This window comes from Vitis riparia, chromosome 14 (assembly GCF_004353265.1).
Source record: "Vitis riparia cultivar Riparia Gloire de Montpellier isolate 1030 chromosome 14, EGFV_Vit.rip_1.0, whole genome shotgun sequence".
Classification (NCBI taxonomy): Eukaryota; Viridiplantae; Streptophyta; class Magnoliopsida; order Vitales; family Vitaceae; genus Vitis; species Vitis riparia.
In genome coordinates this window covers 8,576,959-8,592,342 of record NC_048444.1, presented here as the reverse complement: position 1 = coordinate 8,592,342, position 15,384 = coordinate 8,576,959, and the positions used below count along the sequence as shown (strand labels likewise).

Here is a 15,384-nt window from a genome sequence, read left to right as displayed (position 1 = left end):
TCTATTTGATTTGATTGAAAAGCTAATTATTATTATTATTATTTATCAATTTAAGATAATTCACTTAAAGTACGAAAAATCGAGCCTACAAGCAAAACAAATCATTATTATTCTAGTGCAACATGGTAAAAGGATCATTCTACCACAGCTGAAATTAGTGACAACTATGTTTTAAAGTTACAATAATACACAAATCCAATTTGTTCAAGAGTATATTATGAAGAAGTCAATATAAGAAGATATATTCATTTGTGCATATAAATAATTGTTGAATTGGCTTGATTTATTTTTAATTTTTGGAATATTGAACATATATATATATAACTCAATCTCTAATTTAAGAAGTTCTTTGGGGATAGTGAGTTTTTTATTTATCTATTACTTGTTTGTTGAAATTACACAAATTCCATGATGTTTTGTCTAATTTAAATTCAATTTAGTTATACTGATTAATATTAATAAATTACTTTGAATTGAAAAAAATAAACACCAATTTAAGGTTTGAAGAGGTTGAGGGAAAGAGCAGAATAGTGTGGATGGCAAGGAGAAGTTCAGAGTTTTAAGGGGAAAGTGGAAGAGAGTGAAAAGTGAGAGAGAGGCACCTCCTTGATACCCATCAAAAGATGTTCTTGCAGATAAATAGCATCCAGAGTCCAAATGTAGCACTGTGATAGAAGTAGAAGGGGCATGAGAAAGGGTCTAAACCTACTTATGCATTATTCCCTGGAGTTTGAGACGATGTATCGGTATCATATTAGTCTACAACTGTCTTGAACATGTGACAGCCCGACACTAAACGGCGATGTGGCACTCAATAATTGGTTTGTATCAATTGAGCTCACACATTCAACCTATGACATGCAATGACTGATGCACGTGGACTCTTTGTAAATAAGACAGCTACTAATGCTCTGGACATATTCGAATTATTTCCACCATTTACAATGTGGGTCATACAAACACATCCAGAAGTCTCATACAGAATCTCAAATAAGAAAACATCTGTGGCTACTACAATCACATCAAAGTCATTCAACTCCTGTCATGATGCCAATCTCTATCTTTAGGAAGAATTTTCATAACTGCCTAAGCCATAATTATGTGGTTTAGACTGGCTGTGTGGGCATGAGTACGGTAAAGAACTATATGAACCGTGACCTAATGAAACTTCTTGCACCAAAGGACTCCACCTATCCCTACCATATAGATCTTCTACTACAGACAGACTTTCCATGGCTGGGGATCCTCTGTCTCAGGGTATATTCCGTCAGAAGAGTAACTAGAATAACGACCACGACATCTTGGAAGGTAACAGCACATCAAGGGGCCAACTTCCAGGTCACTCATGGAAATGCCTTTGGTTGCAGGGTTCAGATGAATGGTTCAATCTGGCTCAGCTGCCTAGATTCTTTATCTGCAAATTTTGGGATCCAGGGCTCAGCATAGTCTGTTTCATGAATTTCTTCATCTTCTTGTTCCTTCTTAGCATCTTTATTGGCATACATCATAATCCCTGATGTAGGTCTCTTTCTGATCTGAGAAAATATCCAACAAAGTGATTAGAACATAAATAAAATTTGCACTGAACCAAGCAGAGCTGCTGATACAACAACAATCAAATCCCCTGCCTGTCAGAATTTGAGAAAAGGTTCAGGGTCCCCTCTCTCTGACCACTATTAGACAACCCCAGACATTCATGAACATCGGCACTTAACTGCCAATATCATGAAAATTTATGCATTGCCCCAAACTTTATGTGAAAATTAGCTGCAGATTATGTCACAAAAATTCAAACCCACAGCCCATATGCTATGACCCTCATCTTTGCCAAAGAAATAGGTGTTATTTTCCAATGGTGTTAATCCCCATAACTGAAATGCAAATTAGATTCTACTTGTTTGTTCCGAAGGTATAAACTAACACACCTCAGGCAAACTGACCTTGTAGCTAAGCAACTTTTTCTGTGGGTATCCAGAAAATGCAACTTGAACAATGATGCAGGTGTGATCAATTTACATTTACATATTTGAATCATCAAAAAATGAAGCTAAGCAGCACATTGGAAGTAATTCATATACAACCAAGTCTCTAGCTCATTGCATTAGCTGTCTGCTTCACAAGAAAGAAACATGGAGTTAGTTTCTTTCCAAAATAAAATATAACATATAGTTCTAATGTAGAGCATTTCTTAAAAAAGGCTCAAAGTATAGAGTTGAACTTAATCTAGAAAATCACTTTTGTTTGTGACTTAGAGTGCGTTTGATAGTAATTCTAAGAAGTGTTTCTAGTCTTTCTAATACTTGAAAAATAAAAATTTTCAAGTGTTAAAAAGACCAGAAACACTTTTTAGAATTACTACCAAACGCACTCTAATATTTGGTAGTGATTTTAGGAAGTGTTTTTAGCCTTTATAACAATTGGAAATTTTCATCCTTCTAGTATTAAAAATGCTAGAAACACTTTCTACAATTACTGTCATATGCACTCTTAAGATTTAACATACTTTGCAGTAACTAGCAATCAAGGAATAATAGAGCAGTACCTCAATTTTACTAGTTGGACATTGCAGCTCATCCATAGAATCATGCAAAAACTCTTCCTTCGCACTTTCTAGGGGAAGCTTTTCAGTAACTGTGTGAAGCCTAAGCTTCTTCTCCCTGCATCAGAGCAAAAATTGTTCTGAAAGTGTCAAGCATATCAACAACCAAGTAAACATGAAAGTTGAAACCATAGGTCATAAATAAAACAAGAATCAGTTCAGGAACTTCCTTCCTGTAAAAAAGTAAAATGATTCTCATGTAATAGTAAAATATAAGACGCTTTTCATTTCTCATTAGCACATGAGTTTGTATATTAAGCTAGACTGTAAGTTTAGAAATGAGAATCAACACAATAGAATATTTATGATTTGAAAGTATACTCCTTGATTTGCTCTCTTGAGGAATGGAACTGCATCAGCACAAAGCGCTTTCTTTGCTTTAGTTGTTTCATACTTTTACTTATCTCAAATAATTGGTATAAGGACAAAGAGATCAAATTACAGCTAGGCAGGTGGTGGTGTTAAATTCCACATTGACATGCTGATCTATGAGCATCAACCATCTGTTCTTGAGATGGAAAGTTCAATGGCACATCATACATAAACTCAATTCCAGGTGCCAACTCACCAGCAGCTGCACTCCACATAAAACCATTGACAAAAAATCATGCCTAACCCTATTTCCATGCGGATTGTGTAACCATGACCTTCCCCATCTTCCTGCCAGTGCTAAATCAATCCAAAGGCATGGTGGCATCTCAGTGCAGATGCCCATTAGATGAGGCTAGCTACATGTGATGAATATTGAAGAAGGTTCTCCTATGGATCATAAAATCAAAGAAACAACATTGCAAGCACACTCTGTACTAACGTCCCAAACAAGAATCGACTCCAACACTACTTAAGGTAAAATGGCACACCTCCCACATCCAGAAAGAGTTTCCAGAAAAATGTCACATGCTCTTCAAACCACTAAAACTGTCAGATTATTAGAAATTTCACTTTTATTGAACTTCCCCTGCATCCTGGTCCAGACTGAAGATGGGCTACAACTGATTGTCATGATGGAATTCCAAGTAGGAAATTCTAAAGTTCTTAGCCGCCTGCCATTTTCCAAGAGTATTAAAATCATGCAATTCCAATCATATTCAATGCTAACCTTGTAAATTTTGAGACAGGTATACATTATTAGACCATCTAGACTGAATGCTATATACTTCTCTTAATAGCTCAGAATATACAGTTAAAATCATAAGACTCACTTTTCATGTATTTCACTTTCACTTCCATTGCTTCAACCTTGGATGCAGGACAGTTAAATTCAGTGAACAAGATAGATGCTTATATTTTGAGTAACAAAATACCAGAAAAGTTATATGATGAAATAATTATGACATCTATTTTTGTAATCTAAAATATTACCTGAGAAATGAAAATGCAAGAATATACCAAAAAGAGGGTGGCACGTGCTACATACGTCATTGATTCTCAAATATGAGAGACAGGAGAGTGGTTTCCATGTCTAATGGTGGTAACAATGGCTAAAGTGAACATTGTACATGTTAGAGTAGGTTTCCTAATTTCATAAATGAAGGCCTATTCAGGACCTTGGTTGGTTAACATAATGCTGAAGATCAAGGAATTCCGAAACAAATCAAAAAGAAAATGTGAAGTCTGAAGTCCTTAATTAATAATATTAGATGCAAAGCATGAAAAGCCTCAAATGAAACTAAAATGTAGTAAGAATCATTCAAGATAGAGAGGAAACCAATCATTAATCTTACCTAAAAGAAATATACTCTTCAACCGATTTTTTCTGTCCAAGCTCATAGGAAAACCATTTTTCATCATGGATGCCTTCATCCGTTGTTCCCATATCTGAACAATGGAAAAGGAAAAGTAATGGCATCCAAACTCATAAAAATTGGACTTCGTTAACAATCAAAATAATGCATGCAAAACTAACCTTGAAGCAAAATATCTGGTTCACCAGAATAGCCATTTAATCTCCAAAATGAATGACCATTAACATCCAAAAGCAGAGGTTCTGTTCTAACAGCATCAGACCTTTGTTTTCCTATGGACATTGTTTGCAGAGGTCAGAATATATCACTGAAAACATGTATCTCTAACCAGACCCATGAAGATACCAAACCTGAATGATAAAAGCAGAAAAACCAAATGGATATTAACTTAAAAATTCTAATTGTCACACATATTCTTCATGCATTCAACTAAATCAAATGGTGCAATCAGTAAAACCTTTTCCTAAAATATGTTATAAGAGTCAATGAAGAAAAAGATCAGTGCACATGCAACTCAAAAAAATTATTTTGTTAAATTGGTGTAAGATTGAGATAACCTGTACAATGAATATGAGCATATGATTCATTTAGAAGATACAATGTAGTAAATGTTTAACCTACCCATATTTGCCACTTACACATGTATACAATAAATAGCATATTCAATGTTTCTAATAAGGTAAACTGTTTGGGTTGTCCATCTTCAGCATGAAAAGAAATAGAATTTGAGCTTGTGCATCTTCAGAAGATGTTTGAGTCTGATAATGGAATAAAATATACAATGCTAGGACTTCTTCTAAATTGACTAGCCTTAACATCATTCTCTTTTGAACAATAATTTAAGTGCAGATATCAAACTTTTCCTCTTTCCCAGTTACTGTGGTATTAAATTGGTTGATGCACTTCAGGACTACAATAAGCTTAGTTTCAGGAACATGGTTCAGGACACAACATGGAACTAATCAATCAAAGACAACAATTTGAAAAGGTTTTCAGAGAATGGAATAATAATTGAACTTTAATTTGTGAGTAATAGAAAGTTTTCTGAATGAAAAAGAAAGTAATAAATAAAAAATTGATAGATAGATAAAATAAATATAGTTTGGAGAATCCTGATTTTAATTCCATAAAGAGATTCCTGTTGTAATTATAATCTATTGGAATATGGAGCACATCTCAACAATGATACAACCATGCAAACCATAAGGCACAATGAGTCTCCATAAGCAAGCTGCAGAAGAATGTTGCAGCTTCCACACATTTTACCTTTAGAGCAATAGAGACATGAAAACAAAAATCCTTTAATGGTTCAGAAGTCTTCTTCAATGGGTCAATCCATTCATTTAGTTAATATATGCTAAAAGCAGCAAAAGTGCTACATCAATTAAATATATACTTTCTTTTTCTTTCAGAGCAAAAAGCAGTATTTGCATTGCAACATAATTAAGTCAAATATCAAGCTTGGAAGCAGTTTCCAATAATGAAAAAATACCAAGAAAGTAAAAATATGTGTGTGCATGTGCGTGAGAGAGAGAGAGAGAGAAAGAAAGTGAGAGCCCTATACATTAGTTCTAAACCATCAGTATGAACATGAAATAACACAGCACAATACAAAGATAAAGCAATATTCTTTTATTCAAGAGGATAACAACTCATTCAACTGAAAATATATAAGCATGCTCTTTCTTGAACCACATGAACTACAGGTAGGAATCTAGAACATACTCTTGGGTACCATGCTTATTGCCTCCAGCATCTCCGCATGGGCTTGTGCAACTTCAGTTTTTATTTTGGAAACAGTAGGTTCATGCTCCGAAATCAAGATAGGAGCACTATTTTGTGCAATGATGGCTTTGGCTGTCTCATCTTGCAACTTCTGCTTCATGAGCTTCTTCTGTGCAAGATATCTACTTTTAAAACAGAAATAATAATAATAATAATAATAATAATAATAATAATAATAATTATGATCAATCTAAAAAGGCCATTTCTTCTTGGTTGCATTACCTTGTCCTTTGCAGCAAGAACCTTTTCTTTTGCTTCCTTTACTCTTTCAACAAATTTTGAATTTTGACGGTCAGTCCAACTCCTCAATTTTCTACAAAAAAGAGTATTGAACTTGTTCATCATTATGTAAAATGTAAGGAAAAAAAAAAGGATAAAGTTCAAGAAAATGATGCATTAAACCATAATGACAAACAGAAGTACCATATTCAACCATAATCACTCACTCAGTGCAAAGAACTTCATCACATAGAAAATTGAGGAGTCTGATCTTTTTTGAAAAGTCCAACTCGTCATATCCATCACTACCCCTATCAAAACAGTCTGAGGGCAGTTCTTTCGAAGCACACTGGGATTTGGAGACACATTGCCCTAGAGCTTTCAACCATGAATTTTTCCCATTTGCAGAACTTAAGGGTCGAGAGCTAAATAGAAAATGCATGGAGATAATTAAATGTCCCATTAGAAGGAATAAAATTTAATTTTATATACATAATTGCTAAGGTGAAGATGCATACTCTTGTCCTAAATCTTTTAGTATCAGAGACAGCAATTTGATATGAAATCGAACACCTAACGATTGTTGTCCACGGTGCTTGCTACAGCCACTTATCAATTCTTGCATTATAGATTCTGACTGCCCTTTTCTGAGATCAAAAGCCTAGCAGCAGCAACAAGAAATAAGGGGAGGAAAAGAAGAACATGCAATATGATAGGGAACATTTTAGCTATGTAGCATTTGCATAGCATTGGAATATTAAGTAATATACATATTACCAAAATAATCAATAGGAAGAGGGAGGGCAGGGGCAGGGGCAGGAAAGTCAACCCTTACATTCATTATTTATCCCTGGATTATCCATGGTAAATTGAATTAAATGTCCACAAAAGTAGTATAGACATTAAACGCCATAAGTCACACTATCATACCATTTTCAGTTATACATCATTTGTTTCAATTGAACATTTCGGTTTGAGTATACCCATTCTCCTATTAAGAAGAAAAGTGTTTCTAACAAGACCATAGTTGCCCAAAACTTAAAATCGCCTATATGATATATGCAATGTGACACATTTTTCATGTAAAATGCTGTATATCATTGACAGGCATTGCACTACAATTTACTTTACAATATGCAAATATGGGAATTGGAACTCAATTATAATTATTGATGATGAATGCTAATATTTGCCTTCCTTTTTTTACTCTTAATACCTTCTCATGAAATTAAACATATTAACATATTGGCATATTGGCTTATAGCAGTTCATATATGTGTAGTCATGTTTTGCAGCTATTCCCAACATGTTTAAAACAAACATACACCACACAACTCTGAAAAGACAACAGGCAAAACATAACGTAATTTATATGTTCACACCTATTAACAAGACACCAAATCCACCTATTTTGGTTGTTGCATAAAATCAAGCAGCCTTCTAATGCCCTAAGTTTATTCCTATGTGGCTTCAATATCCATCTCAGGGGTGCTATTACCACTCAACAAAGCAGAAACTATGAAAAAAAATAAAGATTGCATACTATGTTACCTTTCCATGGACCAATTATATTGGGAAGTTTAAAGTCTTCACTAAATTCAGGGCCTTCACATGACTCATGGCCAATAAAGAGGTTAAAGTAAATGACTTGGAAAATATTAGGATATCCCACAAGTTATCAGTCCTGAGTACATAGTTTTAAAAGGTGTGCTTAAAGCACGCCTAGGCCCAAGGTGCAATTAATCCCTAGCTATAGCGTCTTGCTGAAGAGGCGCACCTTGTCTACTTTTCTTTTCATTTTTAAACACTTTTATTCTTGAAATTTGTAATTGTATATTAAAATTTATACAATTTTATTACTTTTTTTGTTGAATGCTTCTTTTAAATGTTTGAAATCTTAAATTTTTTAAGGATTTGATTGGATTTTGGATCATATTTTATAAAATTGATATGCACATTAGGTCAGGTTTCACTTCACTCAGATGTGCGCTTTGTGTTGCACCTTGCGCCTAAGCTATAGGATACTTTTGTGCCTTAGGTGCACCTTACGCCTTTTAAAACTATGCCTAAGTAATGTGTTTTTATGTTAGTGAAGAAAACGTGCACCACTTTTTTTTCTTAGTTGTAAAGTTGCCTTGGATTCATGGAAAAGATTACTTGAGTAGGACAATGTCTCTTCAGAAACCAACCCCACTTCCTTCCCCCCACACACACAAGGGTTGTAGACATGATGACTATTACCTTTAAGGCTCTTAGGAGAAATCAAATGAGGAGAATAGTTTAGCAAGGGCCTTTTTTAGTCATTCTCTAGGTTACTTAGCTTGAAAAGAATGTTAAGATTTTCTTTTCTAGAAATTGAGGTTTGTTGAGAACTTGTAGGATATCATTCACTATTGTTGCTAAGAATTTTTGGAGGCATTCCATCTAGCATGATTGTGTTGAAAAGTAGAGAATTGTGAGACAAATGCAGTGTTAATAGAAAAGAAGTTGGTTGGAAGGTATACCCTCATCTTAGGCTGTTTTAAACTTTATTTGAATGGTCACTCAATGGACAACAGAGATCAGTTAAGATTGGTGGTCATTAAATAAAGGGAAAAAAAAATGATGCCAACGTGGTTAGAGCATTCTCCAATCCAGATGGTTATGCTTAGCTATTAATGTTAAAGTCCTAGCTTTAATAGAAGGCTTGACCAAGGTGACTGATTTGTACTTTAGAGAACTGTAAGTGGAGGGGGACTTCAATTGTTATCTCTTGGGTGGCTCAGAGGAAAAGAAAACCTCAGAAATCGGAAGCTTGAATTCATAAGATTTAGCTACCGAAACAAGTTCCCCCTTGGTGATAGTTTCTTGTTGGGGATTTTCCTCCCTCCCAACTTTTTTGTTTCTTAGCGTATATTATTGGATGCTTGATGTACCTATTTTCTGTTCTTCTCTTTAGATTTAGTGCTCATCCCTTCCTCTTTTGCCCATGGCATGAAAGATAGCTCAACCTTATTTTGTATCTTTTTCAATTTAACAAAATATTGTTTCCCTCCAAAAAATATTTTTTTAAATTAAATTTTAACAAACTAATGCTTTATTTTAAGCGTTCCCTTCTATTTTAAGTGAGGTTGCTTATTTCTATATATTTTACCTAATATTTTCTTAGGGTTTGACTGTTTTGACATTTACTATTGTAATATGATACTATTTTTGTCAATTTTCTATTTTATAAAACCTAGCAAACCCCAAATCCTAAAACACATTATTAATCCAATTTAAAATTTCAATTGCTTTTATCATAAAGAATTGTTTCAGTGTAATGAAATAGTAAGTATAAAGAAGGATGAAATCCTTCCAACAGTACACAAATACTATAGAAAACCTAATAAAAGAAAAGGAAAGTAGATGCACACTAGTCCAGCAAAGTAATTCTAACTTAATAGCTTAAGATAGTTACTTATGCTCAATACAAGTTAAGAGGAAAAGAATCTCCTAAAATAGAAACCAAATATTTGGCTTATCAAGGGGTCTACACAAGGGACAAACCAAATATGAGGTAATACCAATTGTTTAGTGCAGCCACCTATCAAATTTCCAAGGGCCTCTCTTTCTTAGCCTTCCAAGAAATTCAAACAGCATAATTTCCTTTCAAAGCTTCAGCCTGCAACAGACTGTCCAAAAGAGCTAGAATCTCAGTCTCAACAGCAAAATCCTTCGCCACAAGTTTAGAGAAGGCCCTTACCACTGTATCAAATTGGCCACTGAGAAATCCTTCATTCCCTTGGTGCCCTAGGTTACCCAAAGACAACCAAAAAGGTTTCAAAATACCCATTAGAGGTCATACAAGAAGTGTCTCCTTAATCAAGCTAATAGTTTTACAGAATAGGTCTCAATGTAATAGTATGAGACTCAAAAGGGGTGCACACAAAGGCTTTACTAATGGAAGCCCAAATAGAAGAAGATAAGTAAAACAAATCTAATCTGCCTCCATAGTCGTCCACCTATGATTAAAAAAATCTCACATTCCTTTCCCACCAAATAGTCCAAATCAAAGTGATCCATAACTTGATTCTAAGTATTTTGGTATGCAGTAAGATTGCAACATAAAAAGGAATGAAGATGATAAAGTATCAATAATAGTCGAAACTCTTGGTGCAAAAGATGATGAAACCTAAATTTCCCTAAAAAGCATATTTTAAGCCATACAAATAACGGTCAAGATGTGAGACTCCTATCTAACATTAATATAAAGTGACCTTACTTGGAAGCTCTATGCTAATAAATATCAAACCAATTACCCAAACAAAACCTTATCCACAAATTTAACTAGAATAACTCCAGACACAGATTTGATTGAATAATCATTATTCTCCTGGCATGAGCAGTTGTAATTAAAATAAGATATCATATAACACAATAACAAATCACAAATATTTGCTCTGAAATTGTTTAGCTTTCTAATGCAAACCATGAACAATTTCTGCAAGATGCAGTGAATGATCAATTTCTGTAAGATGCAATCACATTATTGGTCAAATAGTAAATGCATGGAATCAGAATTTAAATTTAACCTTTCCAAAAGCTGCACAGAATTCTAAGAATTGCAGTGCATCCCCAACATCTTCAGGAGGAAACTCAATGCCAGTTACAGTAGTTAACTTGGTTCCCTGAGGCAATGGAACATCAACATCAAATGCTCTGTTCTGAAATTTCGAAGTGTTCTTAACTGTATGTGATTTGACAACTTTATAGCGCTTGGCTCCTGCATTATCTAAACCTCCCATATTTTGGAAAATTGTGCTATCTCCTTCTCTGTTTTCTCCTATTTCAATGGAATCAGAAGACACTTTCTGAGATGATCCTGTCTCAGAACTCTTCTCTTGCAGGATATCACCATCCTCTTGTTCTGGTTTTGCTTCATTATTAGATAATTCGTTGGTGATACACAGCCCTTTTAGGTTACTCTTCTTTAAACAACTACCATTATCGACATTGTGATCATGCTCCTTTAATTCTTCGCCAGTTGTTTTTTTCGGTTTATTCTCATCAGGGCTTAGTGTTAAATCCTCCAGATGCAAGTTTGGATCATCCTTTCCATCAAATGAGTTTTCCTTCCCTAGCTTTCTAGGGGAAACAACCACAGACTCCTGTCAAAAGTATGAATTAGTGTATATATATAACAGAAAACAAAATTCCACCAACCTAACATCCTAAAACTCAAAATTCTCACATCTCGTCATACATAAGATAAATAAATCAAGAAATAAAACGCCCCTATTACACCTTGCTCGGGGTAGCAGGCTTTCTTGGATAAGCAACCATTTCCTTTACATTCTTAACACTATTGTCAGGATCCATAACTTGCAGCATTTCTGAAACAGAAGAAAATCCAGTTGCCTTGGCTTTGTGCACCAGAATACCAGTAGGTGCACAACCTATTTTCTTCCTGGAAAAAAAAAAAAACAATTTATTTAGATACACTGAAAAAATTAGCAACATCAAATAGCATGGTTCAATTAGTTGGAAATAAAATTTAGAAAAATAAAGAAGCCCCATTCATGTCTTATATTTTTCATTATTTGGATTTTGGAATCCAAGAAACTCAAAACCATATAGGCAACCAAACCTAATACGAGTACTTCACTTAAATTGGGAAGAGTTTTCATTTCACCGTAACCAAAATAATATTAAACATAAAATTCAAAACTTTTTGTCTGGTCCTGATGAGAGTCAACAAGCATTCAAGGATCCATTGCATGTTCCAGTTGGGCCTATTACTAAAGCAAGATCTAAAAAGATCAAAGAAGCACTTAATGGGCTAATTCAAGAGATTTGGGTTGATTCTAACGCATTCCAAACTTGGCCCAAAGGAAGATGAAGGTGTAATAAATTTAATCCAAGCTATTGAGGGCTAATCTGGCTTGATTGAGTGTGATTTATGGCGTGGATTAATGACTAATTGACTTTACAGCTTCATATAACTACCTTAATTTTAGGCTTTTATTATTTAGAATGTTTTTTAGCTATTTTCCTATTTTGGATTTGCTAATTTCAGACCAAATCAACTTTTATTTAAGGTTTTAATATTTAGTAAGTTTTTTTCATGACATATAAATAGCATGCACTCATTGTAATAGGGAATAATTTTTATTGAATAAAACAATAAAAAAAATGTGAGGTTTTGCTCTTCTTTTAGTTCTTCAAGAACTGTGAACTTATCAGGGATTCTTCCTTGTGGCGTTCAAACTTGATACCTTCGGTTCGTGATTCCATTGTAATCATTGGGTCAAGGTCTGTTACTTATACTTTTGGTTCGCGTTTCACTTATAAACATTGGGTCATGTTTCTATCAAAAATCTGTATTTTAGCTTTCTTGGGCAATTATTCAAATACTGTTTGTTGGGTCTCAAATCGTGTCGATTGAGGTTCGCATCAGGTCCTCTGTTTTCTGAGGAATTGAACAGACCATACCAAAGTTGTAGACGATAGGGAAAAGACAAAATCCACTACCTGCAAAAACTGCAATTGCAAATGCCTCTGCACTTAGGGCACTTCCAATCCTCCAACTGTGCCACCTCTTCGGCTTTCTCTCCATATCTAATTCAAGATCACCCAAGTCAATTGGGAAAATATGTAAGTTCCCATCAGACAACAATATATTCAATATATATATAAGAAGTATATAACATATACCAGACCTGTTTAAGAGACATCTCTGGCAGTACTTAATAGGACAAGGCTTGTTTTTCTTCAGGTTCCTGCATAGTGTCCCAGAGTCTCTCGTTTTTTGCCGACACTTCAACATTTAATTCAATCCAAAAGATATCACAACAGAATGCCCAAAGAACAACGAAGAGAACAAAAATTAGAATTTTCATTTACTCTGTTTGGTTTCTGATAAGAGATGGAAGGAATTAATAAGGAAAAAAACGCCCAAAATCTTCCTATCTTTTTTACACAATTGTAGATTTGAAACAAATAAAATAGTTAACGATCAAAGACTGATTTAGCCGATATTCCCACATTTTCCCGGAAACCAAACAGAAAAAAAAAAAAAAAAAAAAGGATATACAATAAAAAAAAAAAAAGAAAAGAACCTGATGACACGTCTTCCGATAAACAGAATCACTTGGATTCTGGACAATTTGAATCCCCGAGGTTTTGTCGGGCTCGGGAGGCGAAGAACAAGAACCTGGCACCAATTGTACTTTCCCAGCATCATCAGAGAGCGCCATGGAATCCTCCATCAAGACGTGATTCTTTTGAGCAGAGAGGTTGGCTTCGGGAGCAGGGCCGCAAGGAAGCGACATGTGCTCAGAGATTTTCAGACGCGTTGCCTTTTGTCAGCGTTGAGAGTTGAGAGACTCAGAAGATACCAAAACTGAAAGATTCGTATTTTGTTTCCGTACTTTTCTGCACTATTTCCCCAAAAGTAGTTTTGAATCTCCCTGCCTCGGCGGGACACGACAGGAGTGCAAATTTTCTATCAGAACTGGTTTTCCCAGATTTGGGAAATGGCCCGCCAATAGGAAAATAGACTCTCAAGCTCTGTGCTCAATGCCCTTTCTAGGTTAATGAAAAGAAATTTGTTTTGTCCAGAGATTATAAATTTTCCGGCTGCTCCCAATCAATTTTTTTAATATTTAGTTGGTTGAATCTAGGGCTGCCACTTCCAAGTGGGCAATTGGGCATTGCGATGGTCAACCGGAGCACAACCCAAGTGTATGCAATTAATTAATCAAAGTCCAATCTCATGGGTTGGGCTCCGATTAATGAAAATATGTTGGAATTGATCATGTGATATTAGTACTTAACCCGAGCCTAACCCAAATATGAAATTAATTTATTAAAATTACATCCAACGAATCAAACTTTGATTAATAAATATATCTTTAGATTGATTAGGTTTAGATGCACTAAACCGACCTAAAATCAAGTAATTCGATTTTACGACTATCTAATAAGAAAACAATTATTAATTAAAATTATACAAAATTTATTCACCATTTTTGATTGAATGTAAAAATGGGTAATTAAAATGTATTTTAATAATATAATAATTAATAAATATTATAATATATTTTTTATTAGTGACGTTTTCTTACTAGTCATGACATCAAATAATTTGATCAATTGAATGATTGATGTGGTCACAATATGTTCAAATCGTGACAATAAAGATAGGATTTTGCTTGGCAACAATAGAATATCATATATTATTTTGTATCCATTAAATATATTTTTATATGTTGTTTTATCATTTATATTATATATTACTCAGTATATACTATGTTTCATATTGCTATTATATGACATATATAATATATAGATTTATTATATGTGAGATATTTGATATATTTATATATAGATATAATAATGTAGTCATAATATCTTGATCAAAAGTTTTATTGTTCTAAATAGTGAGAAAGATTTTTCAAAATTCGATCAAATCGATCAATAATTTCATCATCTGTTGTGATCAATTGATCAACCAAGTTGGATTGGGTGTTCATGTCATATAACCTTTCTCTAGTCAAGAATTTCATTATAGCAAATAAAAAATATATTTTAGCTTTATTTTAATTTTTTTATTTTACCATTATCAATATAAACTTTCATGTTGATTATTTTATATGTTAAAATGAAAATAATGTATTTTAATAATATAGTGGAATTGCTATCTTAAAAAAATGTTAAATTTTAAACACTTAAGAATGAGAAATGATTCTTTTATTTGAGGTGATTCATGCCCTTTTTATATTATATCGAATTTTATTAACAAAATAGTTATTATTTAATAATATATTATTTACAATAATCTATTTTTGTATATTAACATATATAATTTTATTTTCTTGTAATATGTATTATATTTTATACTATATAATATTTTATATGGTATTTATATTCTATTTATATATTAAGTAATAAATTTCATATTAAATTAATTATTAAATATTATATGTTATATGATACATGATATTATAAGCTACATTATAATATATCAGAATGTATTATTATATATTTTATTAAATATTAGTAGTAAAATAATAT

The 15,384-nt window shown here is 33.4% G+C and overlaps 1 protein-coding gene across 4 annotated transcripts; it reads right to left on the bottom strand.

The window, feature by feature from the left end:
• Positions 1–683: 683 nt before the first annotated feature.
• On the bottom strand, positions 684–13,907 carry LOC117930979. Of its 4 annotated transcripts, XR_004653959.1 has the most exons (14): positions 13,428–13,905; positions 13,029–13,126; positions 12,841–12,927; positions 11,614–11,776; positions 10,902–11,477; positions 6,867–7,009; positions 6,576–6,773; positions 6,352–6,442; positions 6,070–6,238; positions 4,506–4,616; positions 4,324–4,417; positions 2,543–2,657; positions 1,941–2,109; positions 1,456–1,535 (listed from the first exon to the last, which is right to left on the bottom strand). XR_004653959.1 is itself a non-coding variant. In XM_034851808.1 (13 exons), the coding sequence occupies exons 1-13, from the start codon at positions 13,638–13,640 to the stop codon at positions 1,371–1,373; spliced, it is 2,223 nt and encodes a 740-aa protein (XP_034707699.1). In that variant the 5' UTR covers positions 13,641–13,905; the 3' UTR covers positions 684–1,370. The 4 variants fall into 4 exon arrangements, 3 of the variants coding, with proteins under 3 accessions (XP_034707699.1, XP_034707700.1, XP_034707701.1); XM_034851808.1 differs by lacking the exon at positions 1,941–2,109 and having other exon boundaries at positions 684–1,535; XM_034851809.1 differs by lacking the exon at positions 1,456–1,535 and having other exon boundaries at positions 1,936–2,109.
• Between the last annotated feature and the right edge of the window lie 1,477 nt (positions 13,908–15,384).